This window comes from Haliaeetus albicilla, chromosome 15 (assembly GCF_947461875.1).
Source record: "Haliaeetus albicilla chromosome 15, bHalAlb1.1, whole genome shotgun sequence".
Taxonomy (NCBI): domain Eukaryota; kingdom Metazoa; phylum Chordata; class Aves; order Accipitriformes; family Accipitridae; genus Haliaeetus; species Haliaeetus albicilla.
Window position 1 is genome coordinate 30266396 of NC_091497.1, and position 26498 is coordinate 30292893.

The 26498-nt window shown below is 38.0% G+C and overlaps 1 protein-coding gene across 5 annotated transcripts in view; it reads left to right on the top strand.

The window, feature by feature from the left end:
• The window catches only part of NAA16 (N-alpha-acetyltransferase 16, NatA auxiliary subunit), a 72979-nt gene that overhangs the window by 2785 nt on the left and 43696 nt on the right, over positions 1 to 26498 (top strand). For all 5 annotated transcript variants that reach the window (XR_011327904.1, XR_011327905.1, XM_069802622.1 and 2 more), the window contains exons 2-7: positions 10278 to 10362; positions 12619 to 12723; positions 16562 to 16719; positions 17839 to 17973; positions 24054 to 24207; positions 25728 to 25847. Coding sequence is in view for 3 of the 5 variants with exons in the window: in XM_069802622.1 (XP_069658723.1) it covers positions 10278 to 10362; positions 12619 to 12723; positions 16562 to 16719; positions 17839 to 17973; positions 24054 to 24207; positions 25728 to 25847 (757 nt within the window). In the remaining 2 variants the exon portion in view is untranslated. The remainder of the gene's footprint in view (positions 1 to 10277; positions 10363 to 12618; positions 12724 to 16561; positions 16720 to 17838; positions 17974 to 24053; positions 24208 to 25727; positions 25848 to 26498) is intronic.

Below are 26498 nucleotides of genomic sequence, written 5' to 3' on the forward strand. Positions count from 1 at the left end.
TCAGTGACTTGTGTGTATGTAACATGTGAGACAGGTTATCGACAGTCTGAACGAGATGCCCACATAACAGCAAACCGAGCTTACAGAGCTGCCCAAACTAGTGTGGCCTCACGGAGTTCAGTGTAAGCTGTGAAGTCTGCTCAAGAAGCTGAGCAAATAGTTTCTAAGCCACATCAATTTGTGTGCCTGCATGCTTGGCAGTACTTGAACAAGCTGACTTAAAACTAGCTGTGATGTGATTAGGGAACTAATAGCAATTGCAGCATTGGTAGTAGTTCTAGTTTGTCAGTACTACAGTAAGGTAGTGCTAGAGCTTGTTTCTTTTGCTGTCCTGACTTCCAGGTCTGTTTTGTTTCTTAAGCCTTACTTCCACTCTTCTACAGGGGCTTTTTCTCAGAGTAGTGCTCTTCCCCAGGAGCTCTGATGGTGCTTACAGGTGTGATGTTGCCTGAGAGAGAGGAGCTGAGCAACTTCAGGCTCTTCTCTTTCACTTCGCAGTCTCACAGAAGGCATGGAGGAAGTGTTTGAAAGCTTCCTGGCTCCCCCTTTATGGAAAGAGAAAGGCATCCATAAAGAAGAATTAGCACAGGAATGCTGCTGCGTTTCTTGCCACTTAAAATCAGTCTTCAGCTCGTACAACATTTGAAGTGAATGGTGCAGACGCAATCTAAAATAAACATGTACATGTGGTAACTTGAAAATGCTTGTTGATAACATTGAAGTTTGGTTATGTGCATTTCATGTTTACTTCTAGTAAGCTTAGGCAGCTCTTTTATTTTCTGTATTTAAAGCAGAGTTGTAAGCTTGCTTTCAGAGTATGTTTCTGTTTAAGCAGCTTTGATTTTTTTTTTCTTTTCCTCTCCACCTGAGAACCCAGATTATAAACTATGTCTCATCTTAAAATTATTTTTAAGCTTTGGCTGTATGGAATTAAATCATCCCTGTCTGGACAGGGCATGGTAGTAGTTCTTACGAGTGCTTTAGAGGAAAGCCATGGGGTGGTTGTCATACTTTCACGGCTTACTTGCCAAATAGTTTTTGTTTTTCAGAAATGCTTAGTGTCTTGTAATAACTATTGGTGTTGGCCCAGTGTCACAGTGTAAGGTATTGTCTGCTGTTTGTTTCATGCCTAATATAACTGTGGATAGTATCATGCCTGTAAATAATTAATCCTTTGACTTTTTTTTTGTTTAGTGAATTTCACATATTGTTGCATAAAATAGGGTTTGCTGCTTTAATTGCAAATGTGTTTCCCTTGAGGAAGGGCTAGCCTGTGAATATTTCGTCCTGTTATGAGGGAGCCAAGTCCTAGTACCTCTTCAGGTATGAGGCATTACTCTTACAGAGACCAGTTTAGCCATTTACTCTTGTGTGACTTGAGGTAATTAAATACAAAAAGTCTGCAGGTATATCCCTTTGTAGAAGTGACTTGTTGCTCCGTAGTTCATTCAGACATGTATCTTCCACTTTTTTGGGTGAGGAAATCTTAGAAATTACCTGAAGTGCCCTATCTCTGAGGAGTTGTTCAGCTTCTCTGTAGTGTCCTTTTTGTTCCCTGATTTCTACAATAATCTTGAGATTTCTTCTGTGATAAGAGATAAATATGCAATTGTTTGTGGGAGTTAATTCTTACTCATAATGTTCTAAAAGGTTGTTTTTTATTTTATTTAATGAAATAATGATGGATTATAAGCATGCAAATAGTCAGTCTCCTAGTAATGATGTGGGGGAGTTACCAAACTATTAAACCCAATAATTGGGAAGGTATGATGCTATGCTAATCAGTGCCTCCCAAATGACATGAATAACATAGCTGAGGTAGCCATTGTAATCTGCTACTGGTGTAGTGGATGTTTGAAGTCTCTATTAAAGATCCTTTCCTTTAAAGATAGGAGAATCGAACTGTCAGTAAAAATTTTCTGGTGTAACTAGTGAGACTGATCTGTGGTGCGGTTGTTACTTGTGCTGCTAAGGAGGGGCAGCATCGGAAGAGTGTAGGCTGTTTCCTTGATAATGACTTTCAAAAGAGGTGGTGATGATGCTTGGCCAGCTGCAGACTACTAAAATGACAGAATTGTGGAGGATAGATAATAGACTAATGGTAAGAGTCAGTAAGACTTTCATAAAGGAAAATCATGCTTCACGTTTGTCAGTGATTTAAGGGAGTCTGATTTGGAGAAGACTTTATCCCAAATAAATATTCCTGGTTTAATTTTTCAAAAGGCATTTGTAAAGGGCATCATGAAAGGCTCATAAAGCAGGCTTCCATAGAATGGTGTTGGTTGGTTATTCACTCTGGACTCTTTTTTTTTTTTTTTAGGAAAGTTCCTATATGAATAAATAACTTTTCAGAGTTAAGTCCCATTGTGTTTTGTGCTGGAGCTCTTTCTTAATTGCCTGTGGTTATATTGAACAGAACAAGTGATGAACGGCAAGGAGAGTTCAGTGGTACTAAACTACTCATGGCACAAGAAGTGAAGGCCACCTGAAAATGTGCAGAAGTACTTCATGTTTCTGGAGTAAGCTGGGTCATAGCAAGTAAAATTGTTTGCAGATGAATGTTAGACTTGGAAATCCTAATTTAATGTAGAGCTAGTATGGGCTGTGAGCTGGATTGCCCCTAAGATTTGAGATTTTTAGGGATTTTTGAGGTTCTGTTAGAATAATTTCCTTATACAGTAGTTGAAAGCCGGTGAATCCTGGGAAAAGAATGCTGTTACACCACTGCTGAAGTATGCTTTAAGTCTACATTTGCAATGCTGTGTCTGTAAGGTTTTCCCTGGTCCTGCCCCTGAGCCTCCTCAGAAGAAGGATGCATGTATGAAATTACCTTCTTGAAGGAGAAAGAACTTAATAGAAGATTCTGAAATTGTAAACAATCTGGAGAAGTTAAGTAGAAACTTACCTATTTTCAAGCTATCATGCCTAGTTTTCATTTTGGTAGAAATGGTGGCTGCAAAGAAGCAGGCTCCAAACAGAAAGTTCTTAAAAGGTAGTTATACTGTGGAACCCTTTGCTGCAAGATGTGGTAGCTATGAAAAGTTCTAGTTGCTTCAGGGTGTGTGGGGGCGAAGCCCGTCAGTTTTTTGAGTGTGTGAAGACATACCCTTTGGCTCAGGATTGGTGAGGCACAAATAACCAGAGGCTGAGAACATTCTGGTGAGAACTGTAATAACACTTGTCTTACTCATAAGCCTCTCCCTATGCATCTGACACTTGCATCTTACCTCTAGTGGCCTGTACCAGGTGGGTCTGATCTCTGGCTTGAGCTGTTATGATTCATGCAACTTTTTTGTCTGAATCGCTGTGAAATCTTTAATGGGATGTTGAGATGAAGTTAGCGTTTAAGGCTTGCATCAGTAATTGCCTGGAACTTGCTTTAAGATGTCTAAATAAAAGCATAACTTTTTTAAAGCCTGATATTTATATGTGCATGTGTATCAGGTCTCACAAAACAGTGCTGATGCTGATGGTTTTGTTTGCTTAACTGCTCACAGATGCAGTTCCACTAGCTTGTGGAGCACCTGCTAAGTCTGAGTTCTTGCTAGGCAAATTGCAGTTTCATCCCAGGAGATGTTGCAGATTGGTCTCTTCAGTACTTCTACACAAAGTGCAGATTAAAAACTAGTTGAAAATGTATGATGGGGCTATGACTGGTCTAATTTCTAGTGTTGCTGTTGTGGTTTCTGCTTTGCAGAGGCGTACACATGTTCATAAAGGCTAGAGTACCAACTCGAATACTGAGGAAGTTACGGGTGCTAAGCACTTGTAAGCAAGAGCTCTTTCTACTGCATATTCTCTTGGTTCTGCCCCTTTGAAGCAAAGGCTATTCTAGGGATTCAAGTTGTATTGAGTGTGTGTGCACAGTGCGGAATTAGACTGGGCCTTAATTTAAGGCAAGCTTTTTAATAATGAGCTGCCCCCTTAAAAAGAGGCATAGTTTATAGGGCTTTTAAAGATGTCCCTGACAACAAATGTCAAAATAACATTCTATTATCACACATGTTCTTTCCGGTAATAAATACAGTATCAGTTTTACTCTGTCAATAATATAGAATACGAACAGCAGTGGTTACGACTGTTACTGTACAGAATACAGGTGGAAGTATGTTTTTTGTGTTCTGTAGATTTAAGTAACTGGAAAAAGCTGATTAAAGAAGAAAATGCTTTTGTATACAGAGAATCAGGATAGTGAAAGCTTAGATATTACTGGTACATTAGTACTTTTGATCAAAATGTTAACACTGTACATGATGCTGGCTGCTTGTTCTATTGTACAACACTGTCTGTAGTCTGACTCAGCACTGTTCCCCCAGGTCTGGGGAAGAATGATGTGGCCTGTCCATTTTGACAACTGAAGCAAGCAAAGCTGGAGCTAGGTTGTCTTCCTCTTCTTTTTATCTCAGCTGATGAGGTTAACCACCCTTACCAGCAGAGAGTAGGGGGTGGCCGTGCATATGTAAAATATCAGTAGGGCTTGGGGGAAGGGATAGAAGAACATGTTGATACACTGGAAGGGTTGTCCTGGGACTAGAAATCTAAGATGCTGTGATAGTGGGAGAGGGGTAATGAACTTTCTCCTTGGCCTCCATAAGCTGAAGCCCCTTCCAGCTGATACTTTTTTCCATTCTCTCAAGCATCAGTGAGCTGAAATCAGTGTGGAGAGAGGGCTGCTGTTTGGGGAACCTCATGCACAGGTCCCTAGTCTGTCTCTGAAATTTAGTAGTATCATGATGCTTTCTTTTCCGGTGTTGGTATTGCAAAGTATCCAAATATTTCATGGTACAAGGAGCATTTCCAACATAGATGCTGAACTCTTTTGGAACTTAATCATACATAATTCAAACAAGATGGTGTCAGACGTAGCTATCAAACTGGTGAATAATTTAGTAATTATTATTTGTTAGCATAGGAACAGTGTATACTGAATTCTGCCTAAAATCTAAGGTACTTGGATAACTAATTTCATCAGCTGCTGTGGAAAACATCGAATGTCTGTTAGATGCAGATGACATTGTTTTATAGATGTGAAATAAAACAAGGCTTTTTAAAAGGTCCAAGTGTTAAATGCTAATTAAGAAGAATACTGACAGTATGCTGATGTTCCTGTATTGATTGTGCCTGGTTTTGGTCAGAAATGTGTATTAATAATTTGGACAGCCCCTAAATACTTGTCAGATAGCTCCCAGGAAAAATTGCTGATCAGTCAGTGATAACTTTGAGGGTTTTTTATTACTGAACTTGATCACCATTGTGGCTTGGACAGATTTCCAGCACAACTGACTTCCAGAATTCTCTCCACAGGGCTTGATGCGTAAGCCTTGTCTTTTTCTCTTGGCGCTGATGTTCCCCATTTAGCTCTTGGGTTTCTTTCTTACCCAGCCCCCCCACTGGTGTTACACAGCAGACACACAGTTTAGAAAACTGAAGGTGTAAGCACTGAGAGCATAAGATTAAAATTTTGTTTAAGTGAATTCTGGGTGTTGCCAAAAACACCAGAGTTTTGCACCAAAGTCTTGGCAATAAGAGAGAAGATGCTACCTGGCAAGAAGAATGTTGAAACTCTGTCAAGTGCTGAGAGGTCTGCAAGCAGGATTATATGGAAGTACAATAGCAGGGAAGACTATAATAAACTTAAATGGTATTGTTCTTAGAAAGCTTGAAGCTGTTTTTATTCAGCTACTCAGAAATGGTTAAATCAGTTGAAATGCTTATTTTTTTTCTTATTCGTGGTTCTGATGGTCCAGCATGTTTCTGGTGAGGCAGGCTATTGATGTGCAGACCTGTATTAATAGAATGTGGGCTGCACAGGTAGAATCAGAGAATAGTGTTAAATTGCTGGCAGTGGTTTGGATTTAGTGTTTGACAAGTTCTTGTCAAGAGACAGCAAAACCAACTTCCAAATTGCAGTATTGTTATTAAAGAAAATTGCACATAAAATCATAGAATAGTTTGGGTTGGAAGGGACCTTTAAAGGTCATCTAGTCCAACTCCCCCTGCAATGAGCAGGGACACCTTCAACTAGATCAGGTTGCTCAGAGCCCCGTCCAACCTGACCTTGAATGTTTCCAGGGTTGGGGCATCTACCACCTCTCTGAGCAGCCTGTTCCAGTGTTTCACCACCCTCATTGTAAAATAAATTTCTTCCTTATATCTAGTCTGAATCTATCCTATTTTAGTTTAAAAACATTACCTCTTGTCCTATCACAACAGGCCCTGCTAAAAAGTCTGTCCCCATTGTTCTTATAAGCCCACTTTGACCAGTCTCATGGTGAGCATATGTAGCGTGTCTCATTTGGATTGAACTTCTTTGCTGCAGCTCTGTTGTAGTCATAGACCATCTTAAACAACTTAAAACTATTAAAACATTTAAGTTGATCAAGGAAGCCTGGTTGCCATGCTTAACACTACTTTTCGGTTTGATGTGATACCTGTCCTTCTTTGAAGGTGATACTACATTTTATTCAGCCTTTGTATGAAAATGGTTTATGAAGTAATACGTCACTTCAGTACATTCAGAGGTAGTAGGGACAACAAGGTGTGAGGAAGGGAATTGGTTGCTGCAACTGCAGTTTCTCTTTGAGTAGTCAGCTGAGCCTTTTTTTGTTAGATGGCTTCTCAGAAGTGAGCATTAATGTCTGAGGGCCATAATGAGATGTTCTTCAGCCATAAAATGGCCGATCTGTGTATTAATTTCTGTCTTCAGTATGTGAAAAGCATAGCTGTTCTCTCAATACAAGACCTTTTTTTTTAAGTGGCAAATGCTTTGTCTAGGGAGGTGTAGTCCGTAAAAGCATCCCTTTACTAACCTGATGTTGCAAATAGTTAAACATAATTTACATGTAAATGGCATATGTGATTGAGTTGTGATACGTGAATTCCTTCTGTTTTATAAGTAATGTTAGTGAGCCATTCAGATCCCTGATGCTGTTTATATTTAGTAGTAGGAGGGGTTTTGTCTCTAAAAAAAGATGGCATGATACAAAAAAATAAGTTGGAATTTGTGAATGGAAGTTCCTTTAGAAGCAGCAAAGCACTGTAATACGGGATTAAAGTCTCCTCTTGCTCTTCGTTGTTGTATCCTTGTTACTAGTATTTTTTAGCTTTATAGTTACTTCCTAGATGCTGTGCCTATTTGACCTCTATGTAGATGCACTTGATACTTACCTGAAAGCACATAAAATGATGTCTGGCTTAATTGTATGGCAAAGTCTACGAGTGGATTATATCTCTGAGTTAGTGTTGAAAAAGGGAATAAACCAGGATGAGATGTTTGCCAGAGGAGGTAACATCCTTCCAGGAACATCTGGTAGCAGAAGTTCTGGATAACATTTTGGCCTTGCCAAAATCTCCCTTTGAGGTTTCAAGCCTGTAAATGTTCATGATCTGGCTTTAGTTTTAGCGGGAAATTATTGCCATAAAAGGGTGATGGGGAGCTCACATTAAGCACAACAGATAAGGCTGTTTAAAAGATCAAGTTAATATGCTGGGTTTTGTGGTTTTTGTTTTTTTTAATATACCAAAGATGTAATGCAGTGGGACAGACACAAATGAACACATTTTAGCTATTATTTGTCGTGATTAGTACAAAACTTGAGAATACATATGGAGACATCAGGTTTCTCAACTATGAAATTCCCATCTGTACTACAGAATGAGATGGTATTGTATGGCATCAACCTTTGGTCTCCTGTAAACAAGACACAGGTGGAGCACAGTGTGCTTATTCACATTTTTTGGACAGAGAGAAGTTTAAAACAGTCCATTCATGATGTTTGGATGCTTTAAAGCCCTGGGCTTGTCCATATAACTGAATCTGTAAGCCTTTCAGTATATCTATGTAAGTTGATGGTGAGAGTCAATTTGTCTTGCTGAGGAAAGTCTGTTTCTCTTACATTGGTATACGTTTAATCCAATGTATTGGTATAAATACATAACTTATTTACAAATGCACGTGTGTGTATTTGGAGGGAGCAGGGCTGGGAAGTCACCTTCTGACTAACCAGCAAGGCTCGTCCCATGAGCAGTGCAATTGTGTAAAGTTGTATTTCATACTGATTCATTATGTTTATGTAGTCAGTCCCTCTTTTGTCTAGTAACTAGCAGCTCGGCAAGAAATGCTGTGGTTTGTGTCTGGTTTTGAGCTAACCTGTTTATTGACAAGTATGCTGGTTGTCTATAAGCAAGCCAAACAACTGTGAATGTTGTACTTGTGCTTCTCAGTGGAGAGCATTAACTTCTCTCTCCCATCTGTCTGTTGGCCTTTGGAAAATGTGATCTTTTTTGTCCTCCAGAAATTTCAAAATTGTCTATAATTATCGAAGTTCAGTTCTTATTCTAGGCCTGAGACTGAACTCTCTAGGATAAAAATGTTGGAACAAGGATAATAGATACGATTTCCTCAAGTAGTGGATCTATTTTAAGTGGATACTTGACTCAAATAGCTACTGTTCTATGGTTAAGCATTGCTGTATATTTGGAGTTTCACTCAACATTGCAAGAGCTGTAAAATCGTAGATGAATGTTGACTATTCTGTTACTTTTTTTTTAGGCATACCTGAATAAATTTAGAAAGCATACTTAGAACATTGTTGGTATTTTCTTATGATTCTTTAAAAATAATACTAAGCATCTTATGTTAAGAAAGGAAAAATAGATGAATGGAAGAATTTGACCTTATCCTAGAGGAGACTCTGAGTTTTGCTGCAACCTGCGTTATTTCTGATAAAGCTCTGGAAACTAGTTCTCAAAGCTCTTTTGTTGCTGCTGTTTAGATGTTAATTGCCATAGTATAACTGTGTGCCTCTGATGGGAACTCCCTGGCCATCCTGCCAGAAGTCAGCCAGGCAGAGCAACCTGTTCTAATATCAAGGTTAGCTCCCCTTTGTTTTGAGGGGTGATTTAGGTGACCTCCAAAGGTTTCTGCTGACCTAAATTACCCTATGATTTAGTCTCCACTTAATCATGGTTAACTGCAAGTGTCTTGAGTTTCAGGCAACAAAGGCTTAAAAACTGCCTGCAGTTAAGCCCTTTCCCACAGACTGGAGGAGGACTCTTGTTCTGGCACCTTAGCCAATTACCTGAAAGTGAACATAGGCATGCTTCTGTATTGCTTGTACCCTGGGAAGCTATGTGATGATGTATTATGACTGTGAAGGAGTTACTACACTCTGCATTAATTTAACAAAGGTTTTACCTCTGTCCTGGAAGATTGATGGAGTGGGAGTGATCTATGAGAGACAGTTAAAAGTACTCAAGCACATAACTGAAATGACATAGTTTCTCCTGAGAATACCTGTCCAAATTACAGCAGGGCGATACACCTTATTAACTGAAAATGGTGCCAAGTTATGCCTGGTTTGTTTTTTTTTTTTTTCAAGTGAAGAAGACCTTACATCATTTTCACGCTTACTGATAAAAGCATGCCTTTAACAGGCTTAAGTAACTTTATTTTAAATTGACCATCTGTAGTGATCAGTAATCAATTTAAATTACTAAGACCTTAATGACTTGTTAACATCAAGTAATATCTTTCAAAAGAAAATAGGGGCCCAGGTTCACATGTTTTTGTTTTTCTTTTTTCCCTTGTGTTCCCACAGTGGAACCGCATTGTTTGCCAGTTTACCTAGTGATTAGGTAAATGGTACCCTAAATAAATCTAAAAGTAGCCCTTAGCTTTACTATTCCAGCCAGAAATTAGATTTATTTTTTTTTTTCAATGCCCAGGTAAATTCTCTCTCCCTGGATTTTCTTTTTTTTTTTTGTTTGTTACAATAGGTCTAGCCTACTTCATGGTTTCTCTCTTTCTCGCAGAAGTCTATACCGGCAAGAAGGAAAGTCTTCTGTCTGAGACTTCTTATTCTGGGAGGTCCCTAGGCCAGGGAAATGGGATGTTGAAGGGAGTGTCTAGGCTGTTTAACACTAACTCTTCTCAAAAGTTCTGTTGAGTCAAGATTTCTAGCTTGGTTCTCTATTTTAAGAATTTCTGAATTGAAGTAGACATTCCTACTTGCCTTTCCTATTTCTGTTGAAAAGGAATTACTAACTTCTTGTAAAAAGGAGACCATGAGGTAGAGCGTTGGCTGCATGTAAATGAAGGTAGATACTGTTCTGAATGCTGAAAAAAGGCAATGTAGTATGAATAGTCATATTCAGCTAGAGCTTGTTAGTGATCTGATTACCATACCTTACTGAAAGAACTAGTGCATTTGTAATACTGTGTTAAGGTACTCTGTTTTTAAATGCATTTCAGTGATTGTATTCCACCTTTTTTCCAGAAATGCTATGAACAAAAACAGTACAAAAATGGACTCAAGTTCTGCAAGATGATCCTCTCTAACCCGAAATTTGCTGAACATGGAGGTAACTACAGACTGAAAACGTATTTTTCTTTTTTTCCTGTCATGAGCTTGAATGTAAAATCAGTCTATTCCATACTTTTGGGAAACAAAGGAGCCTCTTGCTGAGTATGATTCTGTCCTTATGACTGAAGAACTACTCTGGATTTTCAGTCTTTGTGCATTCAGACCAAGTTTTCACCCTAGCTCAGTCAAACACTTCTGTGTGGCGGCATGATGAAGATCAAAATATATGGTGGAAGCACACCTAAGTGAAGCTTCCAAGTAAGTTGCCTTTCTAGGTTTCTAGGTCAGAATGCTAGTGTGGGTTTTTCTTACATTCCTATTTAATAGCAAGCCCAGCCTTTTTTTGACTATTACATGAAGGTAGTCTGCTAATGAATTCGAAATCTTGCTTTTTTTTAAGTTCATACTTGTAAAATTTTCTGTACTGCATACCAAATTGCTACTCATAAGGAGCAAAGTTAAGCGTAATACTGTTGCTGCTAATACTTGAAGCTAAGGACAGAATCTGGAGATCCTGTTCTGATAAATATTATAGGAAACGGGATGGCAAAATGTTGCTTCTGTTTACATCTTTCAGAACTTAATCCTCAGTAAGATACTCTAGTCTTACTGTATTACAGGATTTCTGTTGCATGGTTCAGCCAATCTTTCCTTCTGATACAGTGAATTTTTCTTTGTTGTCTGCTGTTGAAGCAAGCTAACACTGAGTGTGCATGTACTGTGTCAGTAAAATTATTTTCCTATTTGACTCTGTCAAATCTTGGCAAAATAGCCGACTAATCCTTTTCATGCTTCCACCAGTGTCTGCTGTTTCTCTGTCTTCATTACTTCCCTAGAGATAAAAGTACAGTTCTCGTCTTGCCTCAAAGCTAGAGTGGCTTGTCCAGCTCTGACCTAATGCGTTTGTCTCTCCTAGCACTTGTGTTTTTTGTAACATCTCAGTATACATCTCGGTCTTTTCTGCTCTTGCTGCCTCTTAAACTTTTCCAGGACAACTTAGCTGACTTGGCAGTCCACATACTACTTGGGCTCTGAGCCACTAACGGCTTTGAAGCTTGGGAGCAAAGCCTGGAACGAACAGCTGAAGCAGAACTAAGCCAATGAAATGATCTGATGGGAAGCTGCACTGTTGTCACACTTAGCTTCAGAGACAAGGAATTTGAAAAATGTAGTGAGAAGGTGGCAAACAGATGGATTGCTGTGGCTGGACAGTTATCTCCCTGCTGTGGGAAGGTAGGAGTAGTTTGCCCTCCTTCCCACAGCAGGGATATTCTTTTTCAAGCTTCCCAATATTATTGGGAAGGTATCATTCTAGCTTTCTCTGTTCTTACAGTGTGCATGTAGGACAACTTAAAAACAAAACAAAAACCTTGGCTCTTGTTGGGTCATCATTCACTTTAGGTGTACTTTACAGAAAATGGTGTTAAAACGGGTCTATCAATGAAACTTCAAACTGCTGTTACAGCTGAACTTGAGATGATGGGCTCTTGCCATTAATACTAGGGAAAAGGTTGCAGCTGGAGGAAAAGCAGAGTACTGTGATGAAAATGTGACTAATCTTCTCGCAGGGGCCAAAACTAAGTGGTCTTTTATTTAGCAAAAAAACTGAAATACGAATCTGGAACAGCTTTCAGGCATAGTGTGTGCGTTACATGGAACTTCTTTCCCGCAGTGCTACTTGAAGAATGGGGGAGAGAGGGAGCAGTAGTCATATCGATGTATTATTTGGAATCTTGTGCCTCTCAATGTTGACTAAAATGCTGCTACTTTGAGAAGATCTCTTACCCTCAAAATACTGTAGCAGGAAATATGGTCGTCTTAACTAATGCTTTGTAAGCAACCTGATAATAGTGGAGCTGACTGTGACAGAGATCTGTTTCTTACAGTATGACACAACCTAATGAATTTTTTTCTTGTTCTGCCTACCTGGAACTTCAACACACATTGAGAAACTCTCTAAAATTGCTTTAGCTTATTGATAACTCCCTTAAAGCCAGTTAAATGTCTTTATTAATGAAGTTTGTGTTGTCTGTATTCATCACATCTGTATGATGCTCTGCAGTGGTCTTTTGAAGACCAATTTCAAGAAAGGAAATGCTTCCATATAACAGTCTTCAGCTGTGCTAGGCTACTACCCTGATCTAAATCTATCATTTAATGGGGAACTTTACTGTGTAACAACATCAAAGGATATCTGCACTGTGAAACTGGCATATGGGAAGTCAGAAACATAAGTGTATGATATTTTTTACAGAGACGCTCGCGATGAAAGGATTGACCTTGAACTGCTTAGGGAAGAAGGAAGAAGCATATGAATTTGTTCGTAAAGGACTTCGTAATGATGTAAAGAGTCATGTCTGTATCCTTTGTAATACAAAACCTGATCTTTTTGCTAAGAGTTCTCACTTCTGCAATTGCTACATTAGTACATGCTTTTCAAGTTCATAATGTGCTCTGTATAAAAAAAAGTCTAAGGTGTGTACAGTGAATATTAATTGGTAATCAAATACTTGAAATAAGGTTTTATTTTCCTCTCTACAATTTTTCAGAATATTTAAGAAAAATGCCTTTTGCATTTCTCTCTTAGGAAAAGACCATCTATGCTGTCTACTTTCTGCAGAGAATGGGTATGGCTTGTAAAATCTGGCCTATTCTAAAGTTTTCTTCTCTCTTAAAAAGGTGTAAGAAATCCAATCTAGAGGTGCTCTGTAAAATACCTGTTTTGCCACTGAATTTTAGATAATGCTTTAGGTCTACTGGCTTGACGACTACTACTGTGTTCTAAGCTTGTCTTCCAAAAGTTTATACCTATGAAATACTTAACAGCTACCCAAGAGCTTTGGGAGTAGCTGTCTTCTGTTGAAGCCACAGATAGGAGGCTGCTTCAGATTTGCACAGAATGCCTTACTTGTTCTGTATGCATTTGAGTTGCATGTTGTGGGACAAATTTCCCATGAAATATTTAAGTTTTTAACATAAAAAAAAAATCTTCCTTTAATATCACAGCAAACACTTTCTGATGGCCATTTAGTTAAGACAAAGGAATTGCTGTTTACACCATTCCTATATTAAATGTCCAGGGAGCTTGAGTTTGGGAAAAACCTCTAAGTTTATGGAGGTTATCACTAGAGGTATGCCGTAAAGCAATCAAAGATAATTAGTACCTTCTTGATCTTAAAAGCTGAACACCTAAGGAATACCAAAGCAACTTTAATCTATGTGTAAGAAGTCATGCACCTTAAATCAGGCAGCAGAAGAATCTGGGCAAGTTAGTGGAGAGTTTTGGGGGGATTCTGATTCCTAAACAAAATTCCAGAGTGGGATTTATCCGCATCACTAATTCTTGTCTGCACTTCATGCTGACTCTCTTAAAACTGTGTAGAAGACTTCCCTACAAATGCTGGAGGGATCTGTGTTTTTTTTCAGATCTAATTTGGCAGATGGGGTGGTCAAAGGGATGCTCTTCCTGGACAAGTTGAAAAAAAAAAAATTTGATTTTTTTTTTGGTTATGAGTTTTAGTGGATTTTTATCACTGTTTTACTGACTCGTTAAACTTACCTTAAGAAGATGACAAGGATTTTTTTTCTGAATTCAGAAAAAGTGTAAACTCATCTGAATCCTATTAGGCACAAATGTTCCTGTTTGTTGTTTTTTTAGCTGCATCCATAGAACTAGTTCTGACAAAGCAAAAAGTTCCAACTTTTTGCATTCAAGTGTATTGTTACAGCTCTACCGAGAATCCCCTAGAGTAATTCTGCATAGACAGATTACTTCTCTAGTAAGCACAAGCTAGCTGATACTGAATTAATGCCAGACTATCCGTGAAGTTCTGATGAAAGCTTGAAGGCCTCAGTGCTACATAAGCAGAGCTTGGGAGGTTCTCTAAAATAATGTTTACATTTCCTGTTTTATGTGAGCTTAATGCCTGTCGATTGGTTTAAAGGGAGAGGCAGGGGATAGCTGCTGAAGTCACCTCCTTCCAGTAGCTGGTTTCGAGGAGGTGGAATACATTTATGCGTTCTTAACTTCTTGTGGTAACATTTGAAGGTGCTTTTGGTGTATTTTGTCATATGTGCTTTTTAGAAGGTATCTGGTAGAGGGTGTTTAAAATACAGCTGGTCACTTCAGTGTACTGACTTGTTTGAGGAGGAGTAGAAGGTTTTAATTCTTCTGAGGTTTCCCATATTGAGGACTGGGGGGAAAATGGCTGTTCTAAAATTTATTTAGAAATCCAGAAAATTTCTGGTCAAACTACAAATGAATTCTGACCCATTTTTGGACATAACTTGAGTAGTTACCTGGTCAGAGATCTACACTTATTTCAAGAATAAATGTTTCAGATAGTGGCGTGTTATACTCGGGACACTGTAGGAACACATGCAAGACTGCCCAGAGCTGTCTACTATAATAAATTGGTGGCACTGTGCTTTGATGGTTTGTATCAGCTGTTAAAATTCCTTATGCTTAGTCTTGACTGCTGTATACACTTATTTCTGAATGGGTTTATGCTTTTCTTTACTTGACTGCTTGGTGAAGAATATGATTTATGAAAGATTAAGCCAGGTTACCAGTTCAATCCAGGAATGGTGCTGATGCCTGATAAATTACTTAAAGCATCGTCTTAGTCTAAGCACACTGTTAAAGTGCACATAAATTCTTTTGGACTGAATTGTCTTGCTCTAGGCGAGACAGGTGTATGAAGATGCTACATTTAACTTTGATCCGTGTCCTGAATACTTGAACTCAAATAGGCAAGGCAGGATTTGTAGAAGGAAGTAGCAGTATTGGACCAGCTGCTGTAACTGTATCCAAAATTGTTTTGTCCCCGTTTCCTGTTTAGTCTTAAATCATCACGGCAGCAATAGCAGCTTTCCTAGCAGTCTCAAAGATTCATATGGAGTTTGTGTACGTCAGCTGGCTGAAATTAATTTGGTGTTCCCGTAGAAATGCAAAACAGTGTCTCTTGCTTGTATATTAGAAGTTTCCTTCAGAGTTAATTCTCAGAAGTCTTTTCCTTTGGCTGGAGTCTTTTATCTTTTACTCTTGATAATTGCAAACCTGCTTTATATCTTCATATCTAGAACTTAATTTAGGGCATGAGTCTTTCTAAGAAAGAGGGAACTTAAAGTTCTGTTTCTTTGATTAATTTGACCACATTAAATTTTTTATGTGGTTTCTCAGCTTTGAGATATAAAGTTTAGAAATGATTGTATCTTTGGAGGGAAAAGTTGGCTTTTGTTTCATTTCAATAGCATAAGAACTCTTAAATATTTTGGTTATTAGCACTGTGAGTTATTTGTGTCATCTTACTTGAAAGTGAGTGAAGGATGCACATGCCTCTCCCCAAGATTTGCTGTGTTTTACTGCTTCAGAGGCACATGGGAGAGCTTCTTCAGAGAACTTTTGAGCCACTGCTAATTTGAAAATTCAAGTAAGTTCAGATTTAGTGCTGTGGAAGATGTTGCCTCGGTGAGCTACTAGTAACCTCGAGTAGCAAAAGGTAGATCATGTCAAGTAATCTTTCTTTTAATACGACTTTTGGAGACTGATGTAAACACGTGTGGTGTAATGCATTGCTATGACATGTTGGTTTCATGCTTTGAATTCAGAGTCTTTCCAGGATAAAAAAAGATGCTTGTGAGAAAAGTCTATTGAAATGACACACTGCTGATGGAAATCTGAGATGCTGAGAATGTGACAAAGACTTTTGACGCACAGAAATGCTAAGATTTCCTTTTGTCAATGAATAAAGTGTAGCTCTGTGTTTATCCCTTACTGTAAAATCTGGAGGCTAATTGAGGTTAGATAGGCAAGTGAGGAAAAGTAAAACTTCTACACCAATTGTATTGGCACGTCTAGGAGTAAGAATTCCTACTGTAATTACAGTAGTATGTTTTAAACAGTACATATCTAGGAATAAGTCTTCTGGGTCTTGTGGAGTTTGGATCATTTAGTTTGCGTAACAATGTTTTTGGGGGGATTATGAATGTGACTTAAGATTTTTAAAGGAGACTTTATTGCTTATTTAGAAGCATTTAGTATTTAAAAATGTGTCAGTAAAGTCTGGCTGCAGTCATAAAACTTAATTTGTAAGGGTGCTGATCTTCAAGGAAGATGTCAAGTTGTTTGATCTGTAACAAATGCATTGCAGTTACTTTGTGAAAATTGTGAATGTGTCTTCCTTAACGTGCATTAGGTTGGCACGTCTATGGTCTTTTGCAACGTTCTGATAAGAAATATGATGAAGCCATCAAGTGTTACCGGAATGCACTCAAACTAGATAAGGATAATCTACAGATCTTGAGAGATCTCTCTTTGTTGCAGATTCAGATGAGAGATTTAGAAGGATATAGAGTAAGTATTCTCTTTGAATTCCTGTTTACTGCTATTAGCATTCTCTTGTCTTTGCAATTCTTAAGTCTTTTATTGGAATCAATTCTGTTGCTGCTTGTTTTTACTGTTTCAAAAGTGTTTTAAGCTCTTGTTCAGGAAAGCATGAAAACGTATTGCAGCAGAGCTCCATATAATGTTGAGAACAGAACTAGAAGTACTGTTATTCTGTGCAATTTGACTTGTGGATCACCTTGTAAAACCTTAGTTCTCAACTCCTTTTTCTCTAAAATAATGAAAATAAAAAGGATAAGACTTAAAAGCTTATCAAGTAGGAGTACTTACTGTACTATTGTGAAGTACTGCAAACAGTGGTTTGGGTGTGTATACTGAAGGTGGTTTTTTTGTGAGAAATACACTATCATGTTTGTTTTGAGTATGTGGGAAACTTGCCTCACGATGACTGATTTCTTGAATGCCAGTACTGATTTTATCATAAATAGAACCTTAAAATTTGTCTAAAAACAGAGTTAGTGGTTTCAAAATGTCTGAACTGATTTGGCTGTGGAAGGGAGAAGTCCTGTTCCTATTCCATCCTCTTATTTCATGTGAAGTAGAGGACTGGATTGTGGACTTTGGCATTAGTTGGTCACCTTCACTGGATATGTTGAATTTGCTAATGCAAGAAAAGGCAATAACTGATTTAGGGATAAGATTTGACTCGTAAAGGGGATCTGAAGTGCTGCAGCAGTATGAGGACTTTGTGACTGGGCATGAGGACAGTGGGACTGCTCTTTCAGTAGCAGTGAGCTCACGCTTTGTAATGCAAACCTCTCTGAGATTTCAAAGCTCTGTCTTTGGAAATAATTTAGGCCCTTAACAGGTACTCTTGAAAATGACAGCTTTTGTGTCCCAACAAATAGATTTTATGCTTTGTGGCATGACTCCTATATTTAGAATGTAGCCCCCAGATTTGAGACGAACATGCTGCTTTTCCCCATGCTGTTACAATTTTTAAAATTGCCTAGGGCTTTTAAAAGATCTTTTAAAATATTAGCTGGACTGGTGTTAAATCATAATAAAGGTGTAGTAACTCCTTTTTAACATCTCTGTTATCTTTAAATTGCTTTTCTTTTACTGAAGGAGACAAGATACCAGCTACTTCAGCTGCGCCCCACACAACGGGCTTCCTGGATCGGATATGCCATTGCATACCACTTACTAAAAGATTATGATATGGCCTTAAAACTACTTGAAGAGTTTAGGAAAACCCAACAGGTAAGACTTCCTATTCTGGAAGGAGAACACTTTCTGTATAAGAGACAGAATCTGAGGAATTAGTTCTTTGTAATTAAGAAGAACTAATTAGGAATCGGTTAAGAGGAAGAAATTTGTTATTTGTGGAGCGCTCTGCTTTGAGCAGAAAGGTTTCTAGGAGCTTAGCAGCTGATGCAAATTATACAGGAATACTTTTTCTCCTCACAATAAGCTGTTAGGGTTGAGGATGTAAGGGTAGACTGATGTGGAGTAACTGAGTAACTTAATGTTTGTGATACTTGTAGCTAAAGAAAACCTGTGATGATCCTGTCCCTTTACAGTAGGCAAAACTTCAGAAAATACTGTTTAGTGTTGGATGTGCTCATTTGCTTTTTCTCCTGCATAGCCTGGATGCCATTACATCTCTACAAAGAATGTGAAAAGAAACTTTTTCATTGCTTTGGATGCATCTATATATTATGCACTTAAAATCAGTGCTTGGTGTCAAAGCAACATGAAAGCATAGCTGAAAATTCTTTGTTTGAGAAGATCTGGCGTTACTGAAACTTGTTGAAGTAAATCAAATGTTATGATGCTAAAATCACTGAGTATAACCTTTTTTTTGAGAGAGACCATTCCCTTGTTCTGTTATTGGTGATGCAGAACTATAAAGTCTGAATTAACAGAACAGAGTGGATGTGTTGATTATTCTGTAACATGGAAAGAAAAACCATGTTTATAGATGCATTCAGCATGGGAGGCGTGCTGGAAGTATCATGCAGGTACTAAGATATTACCTGACCTATGGATTGTGATTTTTTTTTTTTGAACAAAAATCTCGCATCCTTTCTGAGAACTGCATTTGAGATCTTATCCAGCCAGAATGGGACTAGCTGTAAGAAAGGAAATTAATAATTGCTAGGAGGGACCAGTGTTTGTGTCTTGATCATGTATTGTGGTCAAAGGATGTTGCAAGCCAGGTATATATAGCTTGATATTTCAAAAGAGCTGTAACTTCAGTGTTGAATAAAAACTGAAAACAATAAGTTTGAATGAAAATTGGGTCATCTTTTATGAGCGTTTGACAGCCAAAAAGTCATGGTTCTTGACTGAGTTGGCAGAGCCCAGTCTGTGTTCAGTGTCGAAATGACTGTTCGAATTAGAAAGAATATATAATAGATGGAAACACTGCAAATGAAGTGTAAGAAATTGAGGCTCTTTCAAGGACTAAGAGGGCTTAACAGTAGTATTGGTCCCTTGGAGAGAATGGATGTGATGCTGTTAATATCTTTTCTGAAAGGTTTTGTGTAAATATGCTTGTTTGAGGGCAGTCATGATGATAAACTCTTCAGTCTAGTGACTAAGCCAGATTTAAATACCATCTGCCATAGGTAAACATGCACAGCAGACTCAACTGATTTAGTAAGTTATCAGAGTCTTAAATCTTGCCCTAAAACAAAGAAATCCTGAGAAAATCTCAAGCTCTGATGCTTCTTTTTTTTTTGTAAAACTGGAAATATTTGGGAAATTTCCATAAATAGGAGAATGGTTCATACTTGAACAATGAGCTGTTTAACTGCTGATTAGCATAGTATCAGTCACAGGCAAATAGTGGAAAAGCTAGTTAAGCATTAAAGGACAAATATGCTACAAATGTTGGACAACACGAGTTTATGGAAAGTTAGTAGTGTCAAGCCTTTCTTCTTTCTCAAGATTAGTAGAGACAGTTAAGTGGTGTATTGTGTTTTCTCCCCCAAAACACTAAAAATAAGGATCACCGCATTAGTTTCATTTCTCTTGCAAATAGAGTCTTGTGCTTTGCTGTGCTAGCAACCTGGGGAGTGCAGGCCCATGTAGAGCCCCTAACACTGGAAGAGAGAATCAATGTATCGGGTCCAGAACAGTCAGGAGAGCCCAAGCAAGCTCCCAGTTCAATTTTGCCACACTTTGGCTCTTCCACAATAGTCCCCAAATGTACTATTTGTGTGGTCTCTGGATATTTAACAGTCCTGCACTTGAAACAGTTGAGTTCAGGATACTCCACTGATCTTTGAGGAGGTACACTTCTTGCTTTACTTTCCAAATCTCCCCTCTTGCCCTGTACTTTGTATGCACTCCAACTCAATAGATGAACTTTTTTGACTGACTTGATAGGATATTGCATGTAACTGATAAAAGGGTGATGTTCAAGGTTTAAAAGGAGGGTTGAAAGACCGAAGGGTTTCCAAATCCCTAGTGAATGGGAATCTTCAACAAACTGATGGTTTCAAGGAGTTTTATGGCAATCTGTACTAGGCCTGATACTGTTCACTAGTATTGTTAATGAATAAAGAAGTAAATGGAACATGTTATGTAAAATGCTGCTGTCAATAATTGGTAAATAATGGTGATATAGGGTGATCATATTAATTTACTTGGATTACTGAGGCAGCTCTGTCCATTCAGATATGAATTAACAGCCAAAACCAAGCAGTAAAACTAAGAAAAAGATCAAGGAACTGTCACTTTAGTGATTGTAGGTGAGTATCTGAAGATGCAGTATTACAAAATAACGGAGCTAATCTAGCTACAAGCTGTTGCCAAAACCAGCAGTCTGACTTTTTCCTGTGTGCTCCCACTGCTTCCTTGTGCAGCACTGGTTGACTCGTGGAGGGCTGGTTCAGGAAGCCCAAGTGACAGAAAAATAATCACTCTTTTGAAGGATTGATTGGCTGAACTGAACAACTGTGAGGTGAGAGGGGAAAGAGGAAGGGGAATAATAGAGGGAAGTGAACTGCCTTTGTTGATCCAGGCTGCAGATAGATTGACTTAGCTCGTTGTAAAATTGTCTCTCAGGGTAGACTTATGGATGAAAAAGCAAAAAACACACTTATTTCTAAGCAGCAGGGATTTTCTCTATAGAGCACTGATTACTGTGAGAGATCAAGACTTCCTGATGACCCTGTTTTTAAAAAGCTAGAAAATGAACAATATGGAAAGATAAGAGGACTGGAGAAAATGCTGTCTAGTGAAGGGCAGAGATTCTCTTTGTTTACTGTAAGCAGAAAAAACCTAGGTGATTCTAGCACAGTTTAGATACTGCTTTTGGGAGGAATGGCAGCTAGGAGGATTGCTTAGTGGGGAAAAATAAAGGAACAAGTGGCAGGAAGTTGAGCAACAAATTCAAATGATAAATCACTTTTTATCACTGACAGTTTTATTCTAATGGCTAAGTTATTACTGGAAATGGTGAATTCTCTGTCTCTTAGTGTATCCAGATCAACGTTGCCTGTCATCTGAAAGCTGTAAATTAGCCAGATGGACAATATTTCAGTCAGAAACAGGTTATGAAGTTGAATACAGACATCGCTGCAGGAAATATAACAGCCTGTGCTGTCCAAATTAAATCAAATGATTTAAGAGTCACTTCAGAATTTAAATTTTGGGAAACAAAGGTGTAAAACAACTATGCAATTTGTTTTACTGTTGTATGTCCCATTTTTCCTTTCTTCTTTTCCAGAACAAAATTTTTATTCTTAATTTTTATTTTATTCCTAATTTCTGCATCAGGCCCACAATTACAGATATGGACAGAAAACCTCTGGAGTTTTGGGGGTCTGCTCTTAGGTATGTTTTGGCTGCCTCTTGTCACATTCTTTCAGTGACAGTTTTGTTAGGGCATCTACGGTTGTACAGTTGATTCTTTTTTTTTTTGGTCCAGGAGAGGAAGAAATTTATTCTAAAACAGCAGAATTGAGTTCAAGAGAAAGTTGGACATCCTGTGCAAGAATCATAACTCTTCTGGGGGGGAGGGAGGAGTAAAGATGTACTGTGCAGCAATAACAATGGTGTGGAAAACTTTTTATAGAATAACTTATTCTTTATAGGACAATCTGATTATTCAGATTAAGTACTGGGGTTATAAGCTGCTTGCCTTCTGATGAATTGCACATTTAAATCATTATTAACTTGATGAGATTTCAAAAAACGAACTTTTCTTAAAAGTACTTTTAAAAATGGCTTTTTAAATGGAGCGACAGTAAGCGCAGTATCTTTCTGGTGGATTTGCCCTATGTTTAAGCAGCAGTTCATTTGATTTTTTGACATTTCATAATTTCTTTTGTTAGTCCAGCCAAGTCAGAAAAGCCATGAGAAGGTTTGATATCTGTTTCTTCTCTTAAATATTTTTTTAAGGTTTTTGGGGGTAATCTATGTTTTGAAGGCCTAAAACTAATTCATGGTGTGCCAAAAAGCTGTGCTACTTGTGGAATTTAGATATATGTGTTGTCTTGGAGGGGAAGATATTTTTATGGAGGAAGTGAAGGAGAAAGAAATAAATTGGTGCTCTGCAGTTTCAGTTCTGTGGTATTGCAGTAAGGAGAAGCAGGAAGACATGCTTTAATGCTTAACCCCTGTTGCATGTGTCAGTTCTGTGAAGTAGTTAAAAATGCCTTCCAGGTAACAACATTTTTATTAGTGACTTCCAATGTTTAGTATGGATAAAAGTTGAGCAAAGGTGGAAACAGAAATGGAGCTACAGATAGAGGAAATAGACTATAAAAAATGGGTAGGATTTCATGCTACCTGCTGACTCTAGGATGTGCAAGGTCTAGTCTTGTTCCATTAGCCATCATTTGCTATAGTATGTTAGCAGCTACTAAAAAAAACTTGAATGCTGTTACTTTCAGCCCCCAAATTGATACTTATTGTTGGATATACACTTCTTTACAGTGTTTTATTTAGCGATGCTGTCTTTCAGAACATTTTTATCTAAAAGGAAATCTTCTTCTAATAATTCACAGTACTATAAAAACTGCCTCTAAAAAGTGAAAGAGCATGTAAACAGAAATGTTAAATCTCATACAATTGATCTGTGCCTAGGGAAGGGCTGGAAGTAGTGATTTAGGACAAGATTCTTTTAATAGAAATGTTAATTTCAGTCAGTTTAATGTTTTGGGGTTTTTTGTTGTTTATTAAATTACTTGGGTCTTTAAAGAAGACAGAGGAAAAACTTTACTCAGGGAACAGAATAGTAAACCGTTTGGTGACCAGTGTGACTTCAAAGTGTTGCTTGTTCAGGAAGAGACAAAAGTATGTAGTGTCATGGGAAAGAAAATCATTAACATTTATCAAGCTCAGCTGCTGATCTATTTTTGTTATTTAAAAAATCATGTTAGACTGTCTCTCCTACAATTTCTATTGAGGCAGTATATTTCACATAGTAAACTTGTATAGATCTGCTGGGTATTGTCTGCAGACTTCTGCATTTGGTCTCTGAAGTTCCTGCAGTTTTATCATAATTGAAGTAGCTTCTGTGTGTATTGGTGAAGAGCATTTAGTATGAGATAATTATTATACTTCTGGCAAGACTTTTCATTGCCTAAATACACTTTAGGGAGTTACCCCTAGAAAGTAATACTGTTGAATGTCGTCCTGTTTCAGTGTTTGATGTATCACTGGAAGGTGGATGACCTGCTAGTTTTACTATAGCCTGTAGACAAAGTCCTAGGTATGCAACTGGCAGCAGACCTCAAAATAATTATCTGTTGCTTGAAAACACTCTTTGCATGCTTGTGCACTGTACTTTCCGGGGAACTGAACTGTAGTACAGAGAACACTTGGTTAGAGAGAAATAGTGCAAGTTTCCTGGCTGAAAATTTCTAGATGTCAAACTATGGCCAGTATTTGGGTGGTTCATTGCTCTTGGAAATAGTTCGAGTTTTTGGTATGCTGAGTATTGTGATATCCCAGCAATCTGCTACAGAATTTAGGTCAAAATTGTTGTGGAGTACATGAGTTCTTCAGAAGGAGAAGATTACCAAGATCTTTGCGAATTTTATTGAATTGTATGAGAGAAGGCAAGGATTCTGTTTTTAATTAGCTTACCACAGTGATAGAGAAAAGAGAAATACAGGAATTATTTTAAACTGTTCTCTGACAAGAGATATCCTGAATGAATCTAATTCAATTGTGAATAATGGGAGGTTTACATTTTGAATGTTTGAATGGGTATATAAGTTGACCTGATATATTCTGTAGCCTGACTCTTGTGTTCTGTAATATTGCATACAGTTGAGGTACAGGTAAATGTTAACTAACCTATTGCTTTTTTCCCCCCCCAGATTCCTCCTAACAAAATAGATTATGAATATAGTGAACTGATTTTATATCAAAATCAAGTGATGAGAGAGGCAGATCTATTTCAGGAATCTTTAGAACATATAGAGACATATGAAAAGCAAATATGTGATAAATTAATAGTAGAAGAAATCAAAGGTAAGTCATTCTTCTTCCCTCAGCCAATTTTGTTCTAAACTTTTGCTACTGGCTTTTAGATACGATAAAGCAGTAAAAGAAAAAAAAGTCATGTTTTTAACTGATTTGAAACAATTACTCTAGGGAAATTGGTAACATCAGATTTATAATTTTGTGCTGAAGTAACTTGTCCTGCCAAAGTGGAGAGTGGATGTAGGTAGTTTAACTTCGGTTGACACAAGAACAGAGGAGATGTCAGAGATTACTATACTTGCTCATACTAGAGCAGCTTTCTGTAAATCAGAGCTAGTATAACCCAGTTTTAATCTCATGGAGAATACTGTTTGTAGTACAAACACTGATTTTTTTTTTTTGACTCAAGTATCAAGTTCTTGTTTCCTTCTTAAGCTTTCTAATGCACTTACTTGTATTGCCCTATTTAAGTGAACACTGAAGCTGACTTTTTTTGGTTAAAAATAACCCGCAGTTGTTTTCTGGATTCAAAGTACTAATGCAGAGTTCTGAATATGGCCAATTATATAGTGTAATAGCACGTATTCTTCACCTGCTCCTTGGTTGCACAGTTGTGGTGGGTTGACCCTGGCCAGCAGGTGAGGCCCACACAGCTGCTCACTCACTTCTCTCAACCTCCCTTGTCAGTACAGGAGAGAATAGGAAAAGCAAAAGCAAGAAAACTCATGTGTTGAGTTAAAGGTAGCTTAAGTGAAGGAAAGAGGAGGGGGGTGGGGGGGGGAGGACCCAGATGCCAAGTGTTGCAGAGGCAATCACTCGCCATGTCCCACAAGCAGGCTGATGTTCAGTCTGCAGGCAACGGACATGTACCCAAACACTCCTTCCCCTTCATTTTTATTACTAAGCATGACACTGTTTAGCACGAAATATTCCTTTGGCCAGTTGGGGTCAACTGTCCAGGTTGTGTCCACCCCCAGTTTACTGTCCACCCTGGTGGGGGTGAAAAGTCTTGATCCTCTACACGTACCATTTAGCAGTAGCAAAAACATTGGTGTGTTACCAACGTTTAGTCACAAATCCCGAAACACAGCACTGTACAGGCTGCTGTGAGGAAAATGAATTCCATGCAAGCCAGACCTGGTAGAACAATTTACTTAGCAGCAAACCAGTGTGATTTAACTGGTTAAAAACTGGTTAGTTGGTGTGAAAAATATAGGTGTAGTTAAGTAAACAGCCTGGTAAGAAGCAATATAGTCAAGTGTTGGAGTCCTGAAGAGTTGCTTGTTCCTTAGATAATCCCAATAGCTATTTTAAACACTCAGATACAGGCATTCAAATAATCTTTGTTTTCACAGGTACTGAATGCTCCAAACTGTGTTGAGCTATATGTCTGGTAGCTTCAAGTAGCACTTGTAATAAACAGTGAATGCCTCTGGAAAAATAAAGCCTCTTTTTCAGTATCTACATATGATTAAGCCCAATTTTGTGTGTTTAGTTTTGTAAACTTTACTCCCAAGCCATCAGTGTTTTCTCATGTAATTCACAGTTCTTTACTGTGTTGTTTTTAGGAGAGATGTTACTGAAGTTGGGAAGACTGAAAGAAGCTGGTGAAGTATACAAAGAGTTAATTGAGCGCAATGCAGAAAACTGGCATTATTATGAAGGCTTGGAAAAGGCCCTACAACCTAGTAAGTTAAGATACACAGATACATTGAAAATATGTATGATAAAGGATATACTTAAAACTCCTGTTTGATATGCTGCTGTCTTAGGTTAAAAAGTTTTACGTGGCAGAAAATTATGTACCTTCTAGTCTTGAATGATGTAGTTGTGTTTATCCATCTTAAAGATGTTCACTGAAAAACCTGTATGCATGAAAATACCAACAGCAAGTCTTTTTCTTCTTGGAGCTAAAGGTGGCATTTGCTAATGTGCTTACACAGAGAACGTTTCCTTGCCACATGCGAACTTGGAAACCAAATTGCAATTCATTCCTGTCTAGTAGTTTATTGTCAGACTACTATCGTATATGACAACATAAAATTGTCATTCTGAAACTTGTTTAGGTGATACCTCTTTCTAAGGGTATGTGGAGAGATACTCAAATAACTATTTCAGATGGCCTTTTAAAGATAGACCATCTGAAAAAAATTTTTTTTTCTTTAAGCTGACTGTTCTCTGGAGGAAAAGGTGATAAATGTGATAAAATCTGTTACTCCAATGCCAGATCACATTACTGCCTTTCTGTCTTTCCAGGAAAATAGGTCATTGTTTGTTTGGGTTTTTTTAATTACAATATTGCAACAATTTATACTATAGTTTAAGTGTTTTGCACTGGT